We start from the raw sequence: 19,514 nt of genomic DNA, 5'->3' as shown, positions 1-19,514 counted from the left end.
CTTTCTGTCTCTGTAGGTTCGTGGTATCCTGTACCCCCAGCTGGTTTTGGGGGCCGGTCGTCACCCTGGAAGACTGCCTCACTGCCTTCTTCGCCGCCGATGAGCTGAAGGGTGAGTGGACCCGGCCGGCTGGGTCAGCACACAGTTCAGGGTTCCTGGGACTCACCGTCAGAGTCCCACCCCTGCCTGCCAGGCTGGGCCTGGGACTGCACACTCTCGCAGCCCCACCGCCTGTAGCTCTTGGCGGTTCACCTGTGTTCCTTCCTTTACCTATTTGGTGGACAAAAAGGATAACAGTCTTTAATTTTGCATTTCCTTGATTATTGATGAGCTTGAACTTTTGTTTTTAAAGTGTATTGGCTGTATTTCTTATTTTAAAATTTCCCATTCCTGTCCTTTTCCTGTTTTTCTGTTCAGTGATTGGCATCTCACTAACCTTTGGGAAAACTCTTTTTGTTTAATTTTTAATTGTGGCAAGATATACATAACAAAATGTACCATCATAACCATTTTTAGGTGTTCAGTTCAGTAGTATTAACTATATTCATATTGTTGTGCAACCAATCTCCAGAACGTTCTCATCTTGCAGAACTGAAACTATCCCTTAAAGAGCAACTCCCTGTTCCCCCTTCCACCCAGCCCCGGGCACCCACCATCCTACTTTCTGTCTGTATGAATTTGACTATTCTAGGTTCCTCATCTAAGTCAAATCATACGGTGATTGTCCTTTTGTGACTAGCCTACGTCTATTAGCGTAATGTCCTCAAGGCTCATCCATGTTGTAGCAAGTGTAGAATTTCCTTACTTTTTTTTTTTTTAATAAATTTATTTATTTATTTATTTATTTTTGGCTGTGTTGGGTCTTGGTTGCTACGCACGGCCTTTTCTCTAGTTGCGGCGAGTGGGGGCTACTCTTTGTTGTGGTGCGTGGGCTTCTCATTGTGGTGGCTTCTCTTGTGGCGGAGCACGGGCTCTAGGCACACGGGCTTCAGTAGTTGCGGCGTGCAGGCTCAGTAGTTGTGGCACACAGGCTTAGTTGCTCCACGGCATGTGGGATCTTCCCAGACCAGGGATCGGACCCGTGTCCCCTGCATTGGCAGGCAGATTCCCAACCACTGCACCACCAGCGGAAGTCCCTCCTTCCTTTTTTAAGGCTGAATAAATATTCCATTGTGTAAGTGGGCCACATTTTGTTTATTCATCATCTGTCGATGGACACTTGGGTTGCTCCGGCCTTTTGGCTCTTGTGAATAATGCTGCGATGACCATGGATGCACAGATATCTCTTCAAGATAGTGATTTCATTTCCTTTGGTTATATACCCAGAAGTGGGATTGCTGGATTATATGATCGATCTATTTTTAATTTTTTGAGGAACCGCCATACCGTTTGCCTTGATAGCTGTACCAATTTACATTCCCACTAAGAGTGCACAAGGGTTCCCTTTTCTCTACATCCTTGCCAACACTTGTACTCTCTTGTCTTTTTAAAAAATCTCTTTCTGGGAATTCCCTGGCGGTCCAGTGTTAGGACTCCGCGCTTTCGCTGCCAAGAGCCCGGGTTCAGTGCCTGGTAGGGGAACTAAGCTCCCACAAGCCACGTGGCACAGCCAAAAATAAATAAACACAATTTTTAAAAAAAATCTCTTTTTGACAATAGCTATTCTAACAGCTGTGAGGTGATATCTCATTGTGGTTTTTATTTGCATTTCCCAGATGATTAGTCATGTTGAGCATCTTTTCATGTACCTGTTAGCCATCTGTATATCTTCTTTGGAAAAATGCCTATTTAGGTCTCTGTCCATTTTTAAATTGTATTATTTGTGTTTTGCTATTGACTTGTATGAATTCTTTATATATTTTGGATGTTAACCCCTAATCTGATATATGGTTTCTAAAATATTTTCTACCATGCTGTAGGTTGCCTCCTCACTTTGTTGATTGTTTCTTTTGCTGTGCAGAAGCTTTTTAGTTTGATGTAGTCCCACTTGTTTATTTTTGCTTTTGTTGCCTGTGCTTTTGGTGTCATATCCAAAAAATCATTGCCAAGACCAATGTCAAGGAGTTTTTCCCTATGTTTTCTTCTAGGAGTGTTATGGTGTCAGGTCTTACATTTAAGTCTTTAACTGATTTCAAGTTGATATTTATGAGTGATGTGAGATAGGGGTAAAATTTCATTCTTTTGCATGTGAACATCCAGTTTTCCCAACACTGTTTATTGTCTTTTCCCCATTGAGTATTCTTGGCTCCCTTGTCAAATATTAGTGGACCATATATGCATGGGTTTAGCTCTGGCCTCTCAGTTCTGTTCATTGTTCTATGTGTCTGTTTTTATGCCAGTACCATACTGTTTTGTTTTGTTTTTAATTTGGCCACGCCGCATGCAGGATCTTAGTTCCCCGACCAGGAATCAAACCTGTGTCCCCTGCAGTGGGAGGGCAGAGTCTTAACAACTGGACCTCCAGGGAAGTCCCAGTACCATACTCTTCTGATAACTGTAGTTTTGTAGGAGAGTTTGAAATCAGGAAATGTGATGCCTCCAGCTTTGTTCTTCTTTCTCAAGATTGTTTTGGTTATTTGGGATCTTTTGTAGTTACATATGAATTTCAGGATTTTTTTTTTCTATATCTATGAAAACATCATTGGATTGCTTTGAATCTATAGATGACTTTGGGTAAGATGGACATTTTAACAATAGTTCTTCTTCTGCTCCATGACCACAGGCTATCTCTTTATTTGTGTCATTGTGTGGGAACAACTCAGTCTTCCTCCTGTGTGTCTCTCCTCTCCTCTCACACTACTACCACACAGCACTGTGGACACCAGGTGTGTGGTGGTTTTCCCACACCAAGCAATTATGCAGCACCAGCCAGGTATCCTACAGTTTCACTTGATTCCGACACTCTCTACCTGGAGATGGCATCAGATCGCACAGGTTAAGGACTCAGTCCTACAAGACCTCCCCCTCCCCAACGTCAGACGCCAGTCACAAGTGCAGGTTGTCACCTGGGCTTCTGACTGGCTGGCTATAGATGGGAGGTTCCAGCGGCCCCCTCCTTGGCTTCAATTAGAGCAGCTAGAGCGGCTCGGCTCGCAGAACTCAGAGAAACATTTTGCTACTAGGTGACTGGTTTATGATAAAAGGATATAACTCAGGAAGAGCCAGATGGAAGAGGCGCATCGGGCAAGGCATGTGGGAAGGGGCCTGGAGCTTTCATTTGCTCTGAGCGTGACCCTCTCCCCAAACTTCCCTGTGTGCACCAGCCCAGAAGCTCTCCAAACCCCATACTGTTGGTATTTAATGGAGGCTTCTTTACGTAGGTATGATCAGTTATTAGCTCCATCTCTAGCCCCTCTCCCCTCTCTGAAGAATGCCAGGTGGTGCTGAAAATTCCAAACTTCCAGTTATGATTTGGTCTTCCTGGTGGCCAGCCCCAATCCAGAAGCCCACCCAGAGTCACCTCATCAGGACAAAAGACCCTGCCATCACTCAGGAAATCGCAAGGGATTTAGGAGCTCTGTATTAGAAACCCTGGTCAAAGAGCAAATATTAGAACAGAAGATCCTCCCAGTGCTCTTATCACTTGGGAAATTACAAGGACTTTAAGAGCTCTGTGCCAGGAACCTCGGGGAGAGCCCACTATGTATATTTTCTGTTATCTCACATCCACCTTCAATTTCTTTCATCAACGTCTCGTAGTTTTCAGTGTACAAATCTTTCACTTCCTTGGTTAAGTTTATTCCTATATGTTTTATTGTTTCTGATGCTTTTGTAAATGGTATTGTTTATTTCTCATTCAGATATTTTATCATTAGTGTGTAGAAATGCAACTGATTTTCGTACGTTGATTTTGTGTCTTGCTACTTTACCAAATTAGTTTGTCAGTTCTAACAGTTTTTTGTGGAGTCTTAAGGTTTTTTATGTAAAAGATCATGTCATCTACAAACAGAGACAGTTTTACTTCCTCTTTTCCTATTTGGATGCCTTTTACTTCTTTTTCTTGCCTTTCTCTGACTTCCAGTACTATGTTGGATAGGAGTGGTGAGATTGGGCATCTTTGCCTTGTACCTGATTTTAGAGGAAAAGCTTTTATCTTTTCACTGTTGAGTATGATATTAGCTATGGGTTTATCATATATGGCTTTGATTATGTTGAGTGCATTCCTTCTACACCGAATTTGTTGAGACCTTTTATCATGAAAGGGTATTGAAATTTGTCAGATGCTTTTTCTGTATCTATTGAGAGGATCATATGATTTTTATCCTTCATTCTGTTAATGTAGTGTATCATGTTCATTGATTTGCGTATGATAAACCATCCTTACAACCCAGGGATAAATTCCACTTGATCATGGTGTATGATCCTTTTAATATGCTGTTGAAGTCAGTTTGCTAGTATTTTGTTGAGAATTTTCCCGTCTATATTCATCAGGGATATTGGCCTGTAGTTTCCTTTTCTTGTAGTGTCCTTATCTGGCTTTGCTATCAGTATAAAATGAGTTTGGGAGTGCTCCCTCCTCTTCAATTTTTTGGAAGAGTTTGAGAAGAATTGTTAATTCTTCTTTAAATGTTTGGGAGAATTCACTGGTGAAACCATCTGGTCCTGGGCTTTTCTTTTTCTTTTTTTTTTTTTTAAGATTTTTAGAAATTTCATGTAATGTCTGAAACATTTATATTAACATATTTCCATACAAATAACCCAAAGAAAGTTTAGTATTAGTTGTTTTGTTTGTTTGTTTGTTTATACTGCAGGTTATTAGTCATCAATTTTATACACATCAGTGTATACATGTCAATCCCAATCGCCCAATTCAGCACACCACCATTCCCACCCCACTGCTGTTTTCCCCCCCTTGGTGTCCATACGTCCGTTCTCTACATCTGTATCTCAACTTCTGCTGGGCTTTTCTTTGTTGGGAGGTTTCTTATTACTGCTTCAATCTCCTTAGTCATTGGTGTTTTCAGATTTTCCATTTCTTCATAATTCAGTCTGGGTAGGTTGTATGTTTCTAAGTATTTATCCGTTTCTTCTAGGTTATCCAATTTGTTGTGTTGGTGTATAGTTGGTCATGGGAGTCTCTTTTGATCCTTTATACTTCTGTGGTGTCTGTTGTATGTCTCTTGTTTCATTTATAATTTTGAGTCCTCTTTTTTTCTTGGTTAATCTAGCTAAAGATTTGTTAATTTTGTTTTTCTTTGAAACAAAATTAGCAAAGTTTCTCAATGAAACTCTTAGTTTCATTGATTTTTTTTTTTTTCCTATGGTCTTTCTAGTCTCTGTTTTATTTCTGCTCTAATCTTTATTATCTCCTTTCTTCTGTTAACTTTGGATTTAGTTTGTTCTTCTTCTGATTCCTCAAGGTGTAAAATCAGATTGTTGGAGAGCTTTCTTTTTTCTAAATGTAGGCATTTATTGCTATAAAATTCCCTCTTAGAACTGCTTTTGCTGTATCCCATAAGTGCTAGTGTGTTGTATTTTCAGTTTTATTTGTCTCAGGATACTTTCTGATTTCCTTTTGATTCCTTCTTTGACCCATCAGTTGTTCAGGAATGTGTTGTTTAATTTCCACATATTTGTGAATTTTTTAGGTTTCCTCCTGTTATTGGTTTCTAGTTTCACACCATTGTGTTTGGAAAAGATATTAGATATGATTTCAGTCTTCTTAAATTTGTTAAGGCTTGCTTGGTGGGCCAACATACGATCTATTCCGGAGAATGTCTGTGTGCACTTCTGAAGAACGTGTATTTTGGTGCTGTTGGATGGAATGTTCTGTTTATATCTGTTAGGTTCATTTGGGCTATAGTGTTATTCAGGTCTGCTGTTCCCTTGTTAATTTTCTGTCTGGATGATCTATCCAATATTGAGGGTGGACTATTGAAGTTTCCTGCTATTATTGTATTGCTGTTTATTTCTCCCTTCAGTTATGCTTTAATTATTCAGGTGCTCCAATGTTGGCTGCCTATATATTCACAATGGTTACATCCTCTTGATGAATTGACCCCTTTATCACTGTATGGTGACCCTCTTTGTCTCTTGTAACTGATTTTGGCTGAAAGTGTATTTTATCTGATATAAGTACAGCCACTCCTGCTCTCTTTTGGTTACCACTGCATGGAATATATTTTTCCATCCCTTCACTTTCAGCCTCCGTGTGTCCTTGAAGCTAAAGTGAGTCTCTTGTAGTCAGCATGTTGTGGTTTTATTAAGCATAAGTCATTACGTGCCCTTCTCCCCCATTTTCCATCCCTGCTAACCTTTGTCTCTGTATTTTACTGCCCTAGGTGACAACATGTATAGCTGTGAACGGTGTAAAAAGTAAGTGTGTGCGTTCTAGAGGCTTCTCCCCGACTTCCTGTTTTCATCTGTGGTCCATCCGTGTTCCACATGCTTCCCCCGGGCTCCCCCAGATAGCTTGACCTCACAGAGTGAGCGGGGTTGGGGGGGGGGTGCTCCCCTGCCTGCCGGCCGCCTCCCTGGGACGCTCACGTCCCCCGCTCTCTGCTCCCAGGCTGCGCAACGGCGTGAAGTACTGTAAGGTCCTGCGGTTGCCGGAGGTGAGTGGGCAGCCTTCCGCCACCGCTGCCTGCCGGGCCTCCTGCACCCCGAGCGGTGCCGCGCAGGGCAGAGGCCGACCCCCTCCCGGGCTCAGGAGGCCCGTGGAGACTGCTGCTCTGGCTGGGCGACCCCCCGGGAGGGTCTGGCCGGTGGGGAGGCTCGTAGCTCGGTGTGTAGCTTGGAGCCCGGCTCCTTCGTCCCTCAGCGCGTCTCGTGCGGGCGGGAGGCAGGTGTGGGGCGCCGAGGGCACCGTCTGGAGTGAGGCATAGGCGGGGCTGTTGGGAATGCCTTTCCGAGGAAGTGGCATCTGAGTGGGGCCTGAGGACATAGGCAGGGGTCGGTCTGGTGGAAGGAGAGTGGGGAAAGAGCAGGTGGGCAAAACCCCAAAGCAGAAACGGGCTTGGCCGAGGCTTGTGGCTGCAATGAGAGGAGCATGGCCCGACGTGGGTGCCGGGCTGGGCTGAGCAGGTCTGGGGAGATTGGTGGAGAAGCCTTCTACAAGTCGGCGCCCACAGGACTGGCGGCCAGAGTTCTTTGGATGGTCAACTCGACGGGCCAGTGACAGCTTCCTGCGCAGGCCAGCCCAGCGCTCGGGGACAGCCCATCCTGACCGCCAGTCCTGTTAGTGCGGCTCAGCTCTGCTGTCGCATCTGCCTTTACCCCTGGACGCTGGCCTGGCCCGGCTCCCAGGCATGGTTCTTAAGTGTGTTTAGAGTCAAGGCTGGACCATCAGTTCGCCTGGGTCTCTGGAAGGCTCTAGCCGCTACGCTTCTTGTTTTCCCCTGGGTGACAGGGCCTGAGTGGGTCAAACAGTGGGCTAGTGGGTGTCCCAGAGCCCTGCCCCGAGGCCCCCGTCAGGTTACCAGGGGTCCCGGGGCCCTGGCCAGCCCCGGAGTGACTGGCACCTCCCCTCTCTGCCCCCAGATCCTGTGCATTCACCTGAAGCGCTTTCGACACGAGGTGATGTACTCATTCAAAATCAGCAGCCATGTCTCCTTCCCCCTGGAGGGACTTGACCTGCGCCCCTTCCTCGCCAAGGAGTGCACGTCCCAGATCACCACCTACGACCTCCTCTCGGTCATCTGCCACCACGGGACGGCAGGCAGTGAGTCCAGCCACCCGGCCCCACCCCGGCCCCGCCCCGTCCCTAGGGTGTTTGTCACCATCTGCCTGTCCCGCCCCGTAGGTGGCCACTACATCGCCTACTGCCAGAACGTGATCAACGGGCAGTGGTATGAGTTCGACGACCAGTACGTCACCGAGGTTCACGAGACAGTGGTGCAGAACGCCGAGGCCTACGTGCTCTTCTACAGGTGGGGCCCGGGCAGCGCGTGGCGGGGGGCTGAGGGACAGCGCCTGCCCCCCAGGGCTTCAGCCGGTGCACGTGGGGCTGGCAGCGCCTGCGAGGGCTTTAGGCCAGGGAGGAGTAAGGGTTTGGGTTTTTAGCAGAGAGCCCGCTGGCTGCTGGTGGGAAAGCTGGAAACCCAAGGAGTCGAGTTGGGTTTCCTCCGGTGGTCCTGGTGGGAGGTGACGGCAGCCGGACCTCTGGCAGGGGCGGTGGGGCTGCTGGCAGGCGGAGGGCTGCTGCGGGGCCCGGGAGGCGGGGCTTCCCTGCATGGGGCGTGGCTGCGGCCCCTGATCTGCCCCCACCCGGCCGCCGCCCAGGAAGAGCAGCGAGGAGGCCGTGCGGGAGCGGCAGCAGGTGGTGTCCCTGGCCGCCATGCGGGAGCCCAGCCTGCTGCGGTTCTACGTGTCCCGGGAGTGGCTCAACAAGTTCAACACCTTCGCCGAGCCGGGGCCCATCACCAACCATACCTTCCTCTGCTCCCACGGAGGTGAGGTCGCCTTCTCCGCGATGGGCCGCGGGGCGGGTGGGCGGAGCCCCAGCCCTCCATCCTGTGCCTTCCTCCGCAGGCGTCCCGCCCTACAAGTACCACTGCATCGACGACCTGGTGGTGATCCTGCCTCAGAACGTCTGGGAGCATCTCTACAACAGGTACCGGCGGCCGCGGCCGGCCTCTGCCGTCCAGGCCGGGCACTCAGCTGGGCGGGAGGCCGGGGCAGGCGGGGGGATGCCTCCGTGACCCCACGCCGCCCTCAGGCGGCAGGACAGCACGCCAGCAGTTGTGGCGCGCCCCTGGCAGCCGTGTCTGCATCGAAAAAGATGCCCGCCCCTGGGGGCCTCCAGCCGGCTCCTCCCAGTCGCAGGGGCCGGAAAACCGGCTCAAGCCCAAGCGGGGCTGTTGGTCCCTCTCGCAGACAGCCGTGGGGCCGCTGGCCGCAGGGCATCCTGACCAGCGTCTCCCTCCAGCCCCGTGCCTGGCTCAGGGGGCCGGGGCCGTGCGCTGCCTGGGGCCTTCCAGGTTCAAGTCCGTCAAGACCCAGAGCGTGTGACTCTCTCGTTGAGGGGAGAGCCCCCGGCCGGGCTCGGGTCACCCTGGATCCGGGAGGCCGGCTGTGCCGCGGCCGAGGGGGTGGTCAGACGGGCGGGGAGGGAGAGGCCGGGGAGACTCGCTGGACGGGCTTCGCCCCACCCACTCACAGCTCAGGCACGGCCCGCGCCCTGTGGTTGGTGGATGGGTCAGAACCCCACAGGGAGCGGCATCCCCAGGTCCTGTGGGGGCCCCCCTCCCCCCCCCGCAGAAGGATGTGCAGCCTCCCCTTGATGTCGTCCTTAGAATCAGGCCAGGCGGGCTTTGGCCGCCACGGCTCCTGCCCAGCGGCCAGGAGAGGAAGCGAGAGCGTTAAACTGTCCTTCGGCAGCACGTATTAAGCGCGTGTGTGTGAGGCACCTGCCCTGCGGCGGGCGCTCTCCTGGGTGCTGTGGGCTCTCAGGTGCGCAGGTAGCCGTGCCAGTCAGGTGAGGAAGACGAGACAAGTAAGCAGGCCGTGCATAGGGTGCCCAGGGGCCCAGTGGCTGGGCCAGGGCAGCGTCAGGAAGCCTCGCTCTCCAGCAGGTTCTCTGCTGCCCTCCCCACGGGGGCCCTCCCCTCAGGGTTCATGACGCCCTCTCTCTCTGCACCTCCCGCCCTGGCGTAGGTTTGGGGGCGGCCCTGCCGTGAACCATCTGTACGTGTGCTCCATCTGCCAGGTGGAGATCGAGGCACTGGCCAAGCGCAGGCGGATTGAGGTCGACACCTTCATCAAGGTGCCTGGGGAAGGGGGTGGGCCGCGGGAGAGCTGGGCACCTGAGCCGGAAGAGCCGAGTGCAGTCAGGCTCTGTTTGGAAGACCTGTTCTGTGGGGGACCAGAGTGGCCAGAGGCCTGGCCTGACACTGAAGACTTTCACCGGCGGAAGGGGTTGGGCTTAGCGAGTTCAGGTCCCTCTGCTGGGAGGCTGTCGAGCATCTGGTGAAGGAACAAGTGCGGCCGTTCGGGGCCGGATGCTTCTTCATCGTGCGGGTTGTAGGAGGTTCCGCAGCATCCCTGACCTCTACCCACTCGATGCCAGTGACAACAAAAATTACCTCCAGACGTGGGCGGGTGACCCCTGGGGGCAGAGTCGTCCCCCCCCGCTGCCCCCCTTTGGGAACCACTGGGCTCTACAAACTGACACGGAAAGGTGCATTAAGTGAAAAAAGCAAGTTGCAAGATAGGACCCAGCATGATCCCATTTTAAGGAAAGGGACGTGTGCAGGGGACACGGGGGTGTGTGAGGACCGAGGCCCCTGCTGCTGCTCAGAGCAGGGGGACTCGGGGACCCGCCATCGTTCAACAGCCCCGGGTTGGACTGTTAGATACCCTGCTTTGTGGTCATTCAATATGAGACGTCAGACCAGTCAAGGAGTGAGCGGGGGACACGTTCTATGAAGTGGTGGGGGAACAGCATCTACCGTGTGATCTCAAGTGGCTTTTAAAAAAGTTATTAACAAGAGATTCACCCAAATGCTAGCAGCAGTCATCTGAGTGGTGGGATCGTGGGAGATGTTTCTTTTCTTTGAACTTGTCTGGGCATTCGAAACTTTCTCTGAGAATCTAGTGTTTGGTAAGAGCCCGGGGTGGGGACTGACCCGTGGGGTGTTGGATAGTCACGCCGACCCTCCCCTCGGCCCCGCCCCGCCCAGCTGAACAAGGCGTTCCAGGCCGAGGAGTCGCCCAGCGTCATCTACTGCATCAGCATGCAGTGGTTCCGGGAGTGGGAGGCCTTCGTCAAGGGCAAGGACAACGGTGAGTCAGGCGGCACGTGCCTGCCACTCCCCACACCAGGAGGGACCTGGGGCTGCCGACCTGCTGGGAGTGTCCCAGCAGGCGGAGGTGGGGCGCCCAGGATCTGTGCCTGCCCGGCAGGTGTTTGGTGTCACCCCTTCAGGCACGCGCCCTCTGGGCAGGAGCACAGAGCGTGGGTGCTCCCCTGCCGCCACCCCGCCTCCCCGAGTGCCGGGATCACTGTCCTCACCCTGGCCAGGCCTTCTCACTGCAGCAGGACAGAAGCCATCTCGCTCTGCCCCTTCCCTCCCTTTACCCTCCGTCTGCGGGTGCCCAGGGGCGGCTGCTCTTCCCTCCTGCCAGGCCCTTTCCCTTGGGGACTCTGTTGCCCTAAATAATAGATTTTAGTTGACAGATGGCTTCAGACTCTTAGGAAAGGACTTGGACACCATGTCCTCTGATCACTCGATTTACAGAGGTGGAAACAGGCCCCAGCAGAGGGCCGCTCCCAGAGTCCCTCGCGGTCCCCGGCAGGGAACAGCTGAGCCCGAGCCGTGGCCGGCATGCGGCCACCCTCACCGCCCCCGAGTCCCACACTCAGCTCCCAGGCCAGGCTTTGGAGCCTGGCGGGCTCAGCAGAGCCAGGAGGTTCTGCGCACTGGACACCTGCCCTTTGGAGCATAAGCGCCGGGACGCGGGAAGGGGGAGGGGCCTCCCGAGTGGCTGCGGTTGATCCAGAACCCGGCTCCGGAGTCGCAGCCCCACCTCGGGCCCTGGCTCTGCCTTCTGCCAGCGCTGAGCTGGGCGGTCCCGTCACCTGCCTCACCTCACCCAGTTGTTGAGGGTTGAGCTAGTGGGGCGCGTGGGAAGGGTGCTCAGCAAGCACAGCTGCCATCAGATTAGGGCAGTGTCCACCTGGCACTGGACATCCACCCTACCCCTACCCCCCCCCCTCCGCCCCCCGCCCCCCGCCCCATGCCGAGGTCTGAAACTAGGGTGCGAGTCCTCCAAACTCCCTCTGCTGGGTCCAGGGATGCCACAGTCCCTCTGGCTCTCAGACTCGTGGAGATGAGCATTTGGTGCCCTGAGCACCTCAGCCCGTAAGAGCTTCACACTGACCCCTTGGACCCAGGACAGCCTCTCCGGGATCACGGGTGTCGGTGGCACACCTTGAGAATGGCTCGTATCTGTTGAGGGGTGGAAGGCTGTGGCGGAGGAGGGGACTGGGCTTTCGTGCCGTCGCTGCGGAGGCCCAGAGGCACTGAGCCTGAGCCCTGTCTGTTCCAGAGCCCCCCGGGCCCATTGACAACAGCAGGATCGCACAAGTCAAAGGAAGCGGCCACATCCAACTGAAGCAGGGTGAGAGTCTCACCAGCCCCAGCCCTGGCCTCCCAAGCCAGCCAGGCTCCCCTCTGCCCCTCCTGGCTTGCAGGTCCCACCAGGCGCCCCCTTGCCACCTGTCTGAGTCAGGCTGTGACATCTGTCTGTGTCCAGGTCCAAGACTCGAGCAGATGGGCCAAGCCCCTCTCCCACAGCCCCTCTGCCCCTACCCACGCCCTCTCCCCACTCCACCACCTCACCTGCCTGCCCTTTTGCGTGAACCCCACCCCCTGGGAAATGAGGGGCTGCGGCCATCGTAGTGCCCTCTAGGGTCCTCAGAGAATGGACGTTCCCCTGGAAAATCCCAGGCTTCCCATTTACAGCTTTGCACGGAAGCCCGTGGTTGCCCTCCCAGACCCCCCACTGCCAAGACGGTGGCTTCGGCGAGGGGGCGAGGGTGAGCCCAGCCTGACCGGTAGCCTCTTGGGCCCTGCAGGAGCTGACTATGGGCAGATCTCAGAGGAGACCTGGGTGTACCTGAATAACCTGTATGGCGGCGGCCCCGAGATCGCCCTCCGCCAGAGTGTGGCCCAGCTCCAAGACCCGGAGAGCTTGCATGGGGAGCAGAAAATCGAAGCCGAGACCCGGGCCGTGTGACTCAGTGTGCCAGTCTGTAAGTCCTCTCCTCCCTCCGCGGAGACCCTCTCGTGTCCCTCACGTGTTGGAAGAGTGCCCTGCACACACCTGCCCTGAGGCTGCTCGGAAGGACCTTCACGAGGCCCCCGCCGGCTGATGACCCGGGTGTCCCCACAGGCCCCCGCCTTTGCCCTCCTCCCTGCGGAGGGGGCGTCTGTACCCGGAAGAGAGGCTGGCCGCTCTGGAAACCCAGATGTGTAAAGAGGCAGAAAAGTTGTTTTGGTTCACAGTGAGTAATGCTGCAACTAGGAAATGTATCCATTTTAGGCTTGTTAAACGACCAAGGCTCTGCGACGTTAACTCGGGTCTTTGTCTCGGCAGTGCCCTCGTGTCACTGCCGTCGTTGTGTCCCCAAACCTGCCCTCTCGCTAGCTCGGGCCCAGCTTTTGTCCCTGGACCCTCAGTCAGGGGCCATGGCCTGGGGACAGAGGGTCGGGGAGCGGCTGCCGCTCCCCAGGTGTTTCCCACTGGTGCCTGGTCCGGCACCTGAGTCACGGGTCGACGGTCAGAGCCGCGAGCAGGGTGCCGAGCACTCGGCAGTGAGGGTGCTGCCGCTGGTCCCTGGGCCAGGTCCTCCCAAGGCCCCGCTTCGCCCCCGCACCTCCCGGTCGTCACGCAAGTCTCCTGAATCCTGGGCGGCTCTCGATGTTTTTCCTGCAGACTAATGACTCTGGACACGTTTGCGATTGGGACCCGAGGACGGGGTTGGCTTTCTGTCAGTGGGGATCATTTCTGGAGGCAGCTGGTCCCCTCGCACCCTGTGCTGCTGAGCTGGCCCTGTGGATTGGCTGTCATTTGCCCCTGCCAGGGACCCAGATGATGAAACAGAAATACCTCGCGTTGCTATGTTTGCTGCTGATGCAGCTTCCCCGGGGGGCTGACATTTCTCCCCAACACTGAGCTGCACAGGGCCCCTGGCCCAGGGAGGAGCGGCCCTGGGCCGGCTCGTACGCGTGGGTCCCGGAAGTGCGTCTTCTGGATGCTGAGCGAGGCCACTGCTGGGGGGGCTGGGACCTCCGAGCACAGCGAGGTGGCACTGAAGCCCCTGGACGAAACAGCCGTGGCCAGTGCTCACCTCGTCAGGACCAAAGCGAATGGGGGGTGGGAGAGGGGTCCCGGGACCAAACCCCCCAGATACCGTGGCCTTCAGCCTCCATAGAAGCAGATGTCAGTGGAACTTTCCAGCAGGCGGTTCTGGCGCAGCCCCTGAAGCTCTCACGTGTCACTCACTTCTGTGATCTCCTTTCACCCCGATCTGTTTCCTTCTCCATCGAGGCAGCATAAGATCAAAGAACAAGCCACTGTTGGAATTTCTGGACATTTGCCACAGTCCTTTGGAAGTTGCTGCTGCCGCCAGCGGCGACCCCCCTGCAGAGCCCGGCGGTTGCATGTTGCACCGTCTGTGACGTAGACTCCGCTGTGCAGGTTGTAATCTCGCCCCACGTCTGCGCCGTCTCGTTTGTGCTCAGAATGTCATAATAAATATGTAACGTTCCCCACAGCCCATGCTCTCGTCTCTGCACCCGCCGCAGTGAATTCTGTTACTGGAGGGAGAGGGAAGCTGGCTGCCGTGGGGGAGGGTCACGGGGGAGGGCGGTGGAGCCACGGTGATTAATGTTTGACCTTTCTAAGAAAAAAGGATTCTTATTCTAAGCTTTTGCTTTGTCGTTTTGTAACATACAAAAAGAATCTGCCAGAAAAACTTAACATGCATTAGATTTTTCAAAATGTAGATAGAAACCACATTGCTAACGCTCAAACGAGCACGCTCCCTTTTTGCTTTCAGAGTGATAGAGATCTTTACAAGCGTGCAGGCCCTGGAGTTGAGGGTGATTGGCTTCCTTTACAGACCGCTTATTCCAGAAGGGCTTTTTACTTGAATAAAACAATGCAACTTAGCAAACCAGTTCATGGCCTTAGAGAAACATGTTTGCATGAATTCTTGCTAACTGCTTCTTACATTTTCTGGAATGAAAAGTGAGAATTTATTTTAAAAAGATGTGCTTTTTTAAAAATATATATAAATTTATTTATTTATTTGTTTTTGGCTGCGTTGGGTCTTCGTTGCTGCGCACAGGCTTTCTCTAGTTGTGGCGAGCGGGGGCTACTCTTCGTTGCAGTGCACGGGCTTCTCATTGCAATGGCTTCTCTTGTTGCGGAGCACGGGCTCTAGGAGCGAGGGCTCAGGAGTTGTGGCTCGTGGGCTCTAGAGCGCAGGCTCGGTAGTGGTGGCGCACGGGCTCGGTTGTTCCGCGGCATGTGGGATCTTCCTGGACCAGGGCTCAAACCCGTGTCCCCTGCATTGGCAGGCAGATTCTTAACCACCGTGCCACCAGGGAAGCCCCAAAAGATGTGCTATTAAAAAAACCTGATAAAACAGTTTTATGAGCCTATATATTTAAAAAACTAAAAAACAAAGAGCGTGTACTGTTAACTCTTTCGAACTCCTGTATGCAGCTTTCTTCACAGGGAGCTTATCTACTCCATGCCTACGTTTCCCAGTGATTCACTCTACTGTGAGATGGTACACATTTGGTTCAGAAACCAGTTTTTATTTCTCCCATTTCCTGTTTTATCAAGATTTTGTTGTTGTTGTTCAGCTTGAATTATAACACCATCATTTGAATATACGTAATTCAGAAAAACTCCTTGATGTGTTCTAGCCTTAAAGGTCCTGCATACACTTTAAACACATCTTAACTATTAGCTAGGTTACTGTACTGGAGACTGTTTAGTGCTTTGCTTTTAGGGAAACAAATGTTGAACTTCACATTTTTATAAGGTAACAGTATAATTAAAAGGTGTAAATGTCTTCATCTCTTAGGCTTGCTTTCTCCTAAGGTTGCCCAAGCAGTGGTTGGATTTTATTCACATTACTACAGAAATAATACTGAAGTTGGATAAGACCTTTCTATGTTCATGTCTTTCTTGGGGCTAGCAGCCCTGATACGGTATAAACCACTTGTGTTTAAGAGTAAGAACAGTGTATGCAGTTTTCACTGAACTTAAAAATGAAAATCATGTCACCCTATTGTAATCTGTTGGTGCTTTTTTAGAATGGAGCTTAATCATGACAGACCTTGATGTTTATTTCTTATTTAAACCCTCCTCTTTACATGTAAGCATTTTTAGAAGGGTCAGATTTCTTGTTTAACTTATATGGAACTATGTATAGTACAACCCAGTGATATCAGACAAGAATTAATATTTCACTCTATTTCAAATGCTTAGAAAGCTTTTATTGTGAGTTAGATTGCGAATGCAAAGTTTACAGCCTTCTGGTACTGAAAACCAGATACACAAAACAATGTTACAGACAATGAAGATAAAGAGTATTTTTTCTTTTCAGGGCTTTGTAAAAGAATCACTTAAACTCTTATTACTGAATAGAGTAAGCCTAGAATCCTGTTTATATTCCAGGGAAAAGAAAGTCTGCATTTGTTTCATGGCTTAAACCATCTGGTTTATACATATTGCATTGCAGTAGTGATATTGAAAAATTGTCTCTTGCCTAGCGTTTTTATTGTCCTAGGAACAGGAATTAAATTTTAAAGTACTGCTTGAAGATGGCTGTGCTAACTAATGTCAACGCAGGAGCAATATTTTTACCTGTTTCTAGATGACAGTATTACTAACATTTCTAAAATGAAGGCATTTGTTTAGTCTCAGTTACTTAAGACAAATATAAATCGTAAAAAGGACGCTGAGATAAATCATGATCTCAGAGGAACTTTCAGATCGTCATTGTTCAGAAGCAAAATAAATACAATGGACCATCAAAACAAAACAAAAAAATTAATGTGACAAATGACCAGACACCACGGGGGGCTTCGCATGGCTCCCCGAGAGCCAGCGCATCCGGAGGCTTCAGGAGGAAGTGGAGGCCGAGCTGCTTTAAACACCCTTCGGCCTGTGTCTCTCCTTTCCTGGAACCAGCCCCGGCCCCAGAGGAGGGGGGCCAGATGTGGTCGGGGGATGAGGCCAGCACAGCCCACAGGCCGCTCGCCTACTGGCATCACACCACGGACTCGGTGCCTGCCGGCTGCTCAGAGCAGCCTCGGAGCAGGGGTCCCCCTCCCTGGACCCTGCGAGGGCTGCCCTGGGGGTACCCTTTCCCTTTCCTCCCCTGACGGCTGACGTTGGCACCTCCGTCACAGCATCGTGGTTGCTGGTGTCTGGCGTCGGGAGCTCCCTCACGTTTAGTGAGGCTAGTCGTTTATAGTCTCTGTGGTTTTGGTTGGTTCTGTTTATGCTTTGGGGGTTTGGAGGGGAGAGAAGAACTTGAGATTTTATGTATGACTTTAAACATTTACCTGTGAAATCCCATCAGACGTGCATGTGCAGAGACACGTTCAACACAGAGTGATAAAACAGGTGACCGGTACCGCCCCTAGGTAGGACTGTTAACCAGCTCCACTGAAGCCCCTTCGGGGCCTCCGGATCACCGCCCCCCTGCCCACCCCCGAGGACGCTCCTTCCCTGCGTTTCCTTCAGCCCTCACTTTTCTTTATAGTTTCACCACATACGTGTGTGTCTGAACGTCATTTTAGCTTTGCTCACATTCGAACGTTGGATCCCATGGTACAGATTTTGTGATTGGCTTTTCCTGTTAAACATGGAAGATGGGAATGGGAAAGTTTTGTCTGGAGGGGTTGCTTGATCTGGAGGTTTGGAGACATTCATTTGTTGTATGTACTACAGGAAGGTGAGAGAGAGAGGTAGGTACCAGTTGGCCTTAAGATGTTTCCTCTATACTTTCCCTTGAAATACCGGGCTTTTCAGTGGCTCGGTCACACTGAGATGCTGGCATGTGAAGACAGGGCAGGAGCGTGTGGTTGTTCACCTCCATTCACAGACGAGCGGAGACAGGCAGTGCTGGGTGGCAGGGGAGGCCGCCTCTGTGTCCTCTCTCCCACGTGCCATCCCGTGGTCGGGCTCCTCCTCCAGGCTGGCCCGGGCCTCGCTCCAGCGATACCTTTTAGAGTCACAAGCCAGCCGGCAGACTGGGGAGTTTGTAGGCCAACTGCCACCTGTGTCTGCAGGCCTTTCCACCTGTCTGTGCTTCTGCTGACAAAGCTGCATCAGAAAGTACATTCCCTGGTGGTCCAGTAGATAAGACTCCGCGCTTCCAAGGCAGGGGGCACGGGTTCAATCCCTGGTGGGGGAACTAGGATCCCACATGCTGCGCGGTGTGGCGGGGAAAAAAACAAAACAAAACGAAAAACATTTGCAAGGTGCAGCCACCCCAGAAGTATGGCTTCCTACCTTTGTTCTAGTTGGAATTATGTGCAAACGTAAATTATCCTGCGAGTCTTTCACGACCTCATTTTGAGCCCCAGAGAGCCTCTGGGGAAGCAAAAGGTGTTTTGGAACACCTCCCTCTGGCTCTCTTCCCTACGACACCTTTACCTACAGCAGAGAGAGGCCCCGTTGATCGTAGCAAAGGCACAGGGTGCAGAGGAAATTGATGCCCTTGGGAAAAGCTGTGAAAAAGAGCCGTCCACATTTTGGACAAAGTGTGTCCTGGAAGGCTGCCCTAGGGACATGTTGGGACGCAGCCTCCAGGCCTTCCTTGGACCTGCCACCAGCGAGCAGCCCAGATGAGGGCTGTCTGGAGAGCCCGAACTGCGGGCAGGGCTCTTGGCCTGGCGTGTGGGAGGATGTGCACCCCGTGAGGGGCACGAGGCCCCCGGGGCAGAATGCCGCAGCACCCAGGGGATCCTCCCGCCCCCGCTGCTTCCGGGGCCCAACAGGAAAATGAAGAAATCCCCGTTTCCTCCCGCGGCTTTTGGTCCCTTAGCTCTGAGGACAAAGCCACGTTGGGGGCCGTTCTCAGTTTCTGCTGTACCTTCTGTGGCCCAGCGACGTCTCCAGCTAATGGGAGGTCATTTAAGTAAATGGCACTCACTGTACCGTCTGGACAGAGACAGCGTTTAAGTCAGGGCCGAATGCACGCAGCTCCGGAGAAACGGCTCCTGACGCTCTCAAAGAGGCTGCGAAGTGCCGTTTGCAGCGCTTGCACTTTAATCCCCGGTCTCAGAGGGCGCTGGCAACAAGGCTTATGCCTCCCGTTCTCAGAAAAGGCCAGCAGAGGCCAGGGAAGAGGAAGAGAGGCCCCCTCCAGGCCAGGTGGGCCCTCACCCAGACCCGCACCAGCCATCTCTTGCTGTCCCGTGGATCGCACAATTCCAGAGATCTCTCTTGCTTTAGTTTAAAAAGTGACGGCATACTCGAATCCCCCTGCCTCTGCCCACTTCCATTTCCTTCCTGGTCACCCTGCTGGGGACCCTCGTCCTTCCCTCCTCGCCCGCCGGCTTCTCTCCCACTAGGGGTCGCCAGCGCTTCTGCGCGGCGGCGGCTGCGGGGGGCGTGGCCTGGGCGCGGCCGGCAGGTGGGGAGCGGGGAGAGGCGGGGCCAAGCAGGGCGGATGCTGAGATTCCCAGCCCCGCCGGAGGAGCCTGACCGACGGGTCTGAGTCAGGGGTTTGTGCGCTTACAGAGGCTGCCTTCGGGAGCACACCGGGAAACCAGCTAACTGCCCGCAGCACGTACTGCGTTGCCGCCGCTGGTTTCCGTGTGCGATGGGGTGAGGCCGTCACCTCCCCGAACGCTTGAACCAGGTAGGTGAGTAAAGACGGGCCAAGCTGGGAGGTGGTTCAGTGTTTCAGACCCGCGAGCGCAGCGTCAGGTCACAGAGCTGCCAGCCGTGAACTCTGTCCCCGAATCAGAATAACACAGGCTCCATCACGGAGCCGGGAGGGAGCTCGGAATCCGAGCTGACAGCTGAGAACGGCTGTG

At 52.8% G+C, this 19,514-nt stretch overlaps 1 protein-coding gene across 5 annotated transcripts in view; it reads left to right on the top strand.

Moving 5' to 3' along the window:
• The window catches only part of USP20 (ubiquitin specific peptidase 20), a 48,534-nt gene extending 34,316 nt beyond the window's left edge, over positions 1 to 14,218 (top strand). For all 5 annotated transcript variants that reach the window (XM_068552057.1, XM_068552058.1, XM_068552061.1 and 2 more), the window contains 12 exons: positions 17 to 111; positions 6,282 to 6,315; positions 6,509 to 6,554; positions 7,480 to 7,660; positions 7,742 to 7,868; positions 8,221 to 8,390; positions 8,470 to 8,551; positions 9,595 to 9,703; positions 10,620 to 10,722; positions 11,989 to 12,060; positions 12,518 to 12,694; positions 12,835 to 14,218. In XM_068552057.1, coding sequence (XP_068408158.1) covers positions 17 to 111; positions 6,282 to 6,315; positions 6,509 to 6,554; positions 7,480 to 7,660; positions 7,742 to 7,868; positions 8,221 to 8,390; positions 8,470 to 8,551; positions 9,595 to 9,703; positions 10,620 to 10,722; positions 11,989 to 12,060; positions 12,518 to 12,678 — 1,180 coding nt within the window. In that variant the 3' untranslated portion in view covers positions 12,679 to 12,694; positions 12,835 to 14,218. The remainder of the gene's footprint in view (positions 1 to 16; positions 112 to 6,281; positions 6,316 to 6,508; positions 6,555 to 7,479; positions 7,661 to 7,741; positions 7,869 to 8,220; positions 8,391 to 8,469; positions 8,552 to 9,594; positions 9,704 to 10,619; positions 10,723 to 11,988; positions 12,061 to 12,517; positions 12,695 to 12,834) is intronic.
• Positions 14,219 to 19,514: the final 5,296 nt, after the last annotated feature.

Source organism: Eschrichtius robustus, chromosome 10 (assembly GCF_028021215.1).
Source record: "Eschrichtius robustus isolate mEscRob2 chromosome 10, mEscRob2.pri, whole genome shotgun sequence".
NCBI classification, from domain to species: domain Eukaryota; kingdom Metazoa; phylum Chordata; class Mammalia; order Artiodactyla; family Eschrichtiidae; genus Eschrichtius; species Eschrichtius robustus.
The sequence above is the reverse complement of the archived record's forward strand: the minus strand, read 5'-3'. Positions and strand labels throughout refer to the sequence as shown.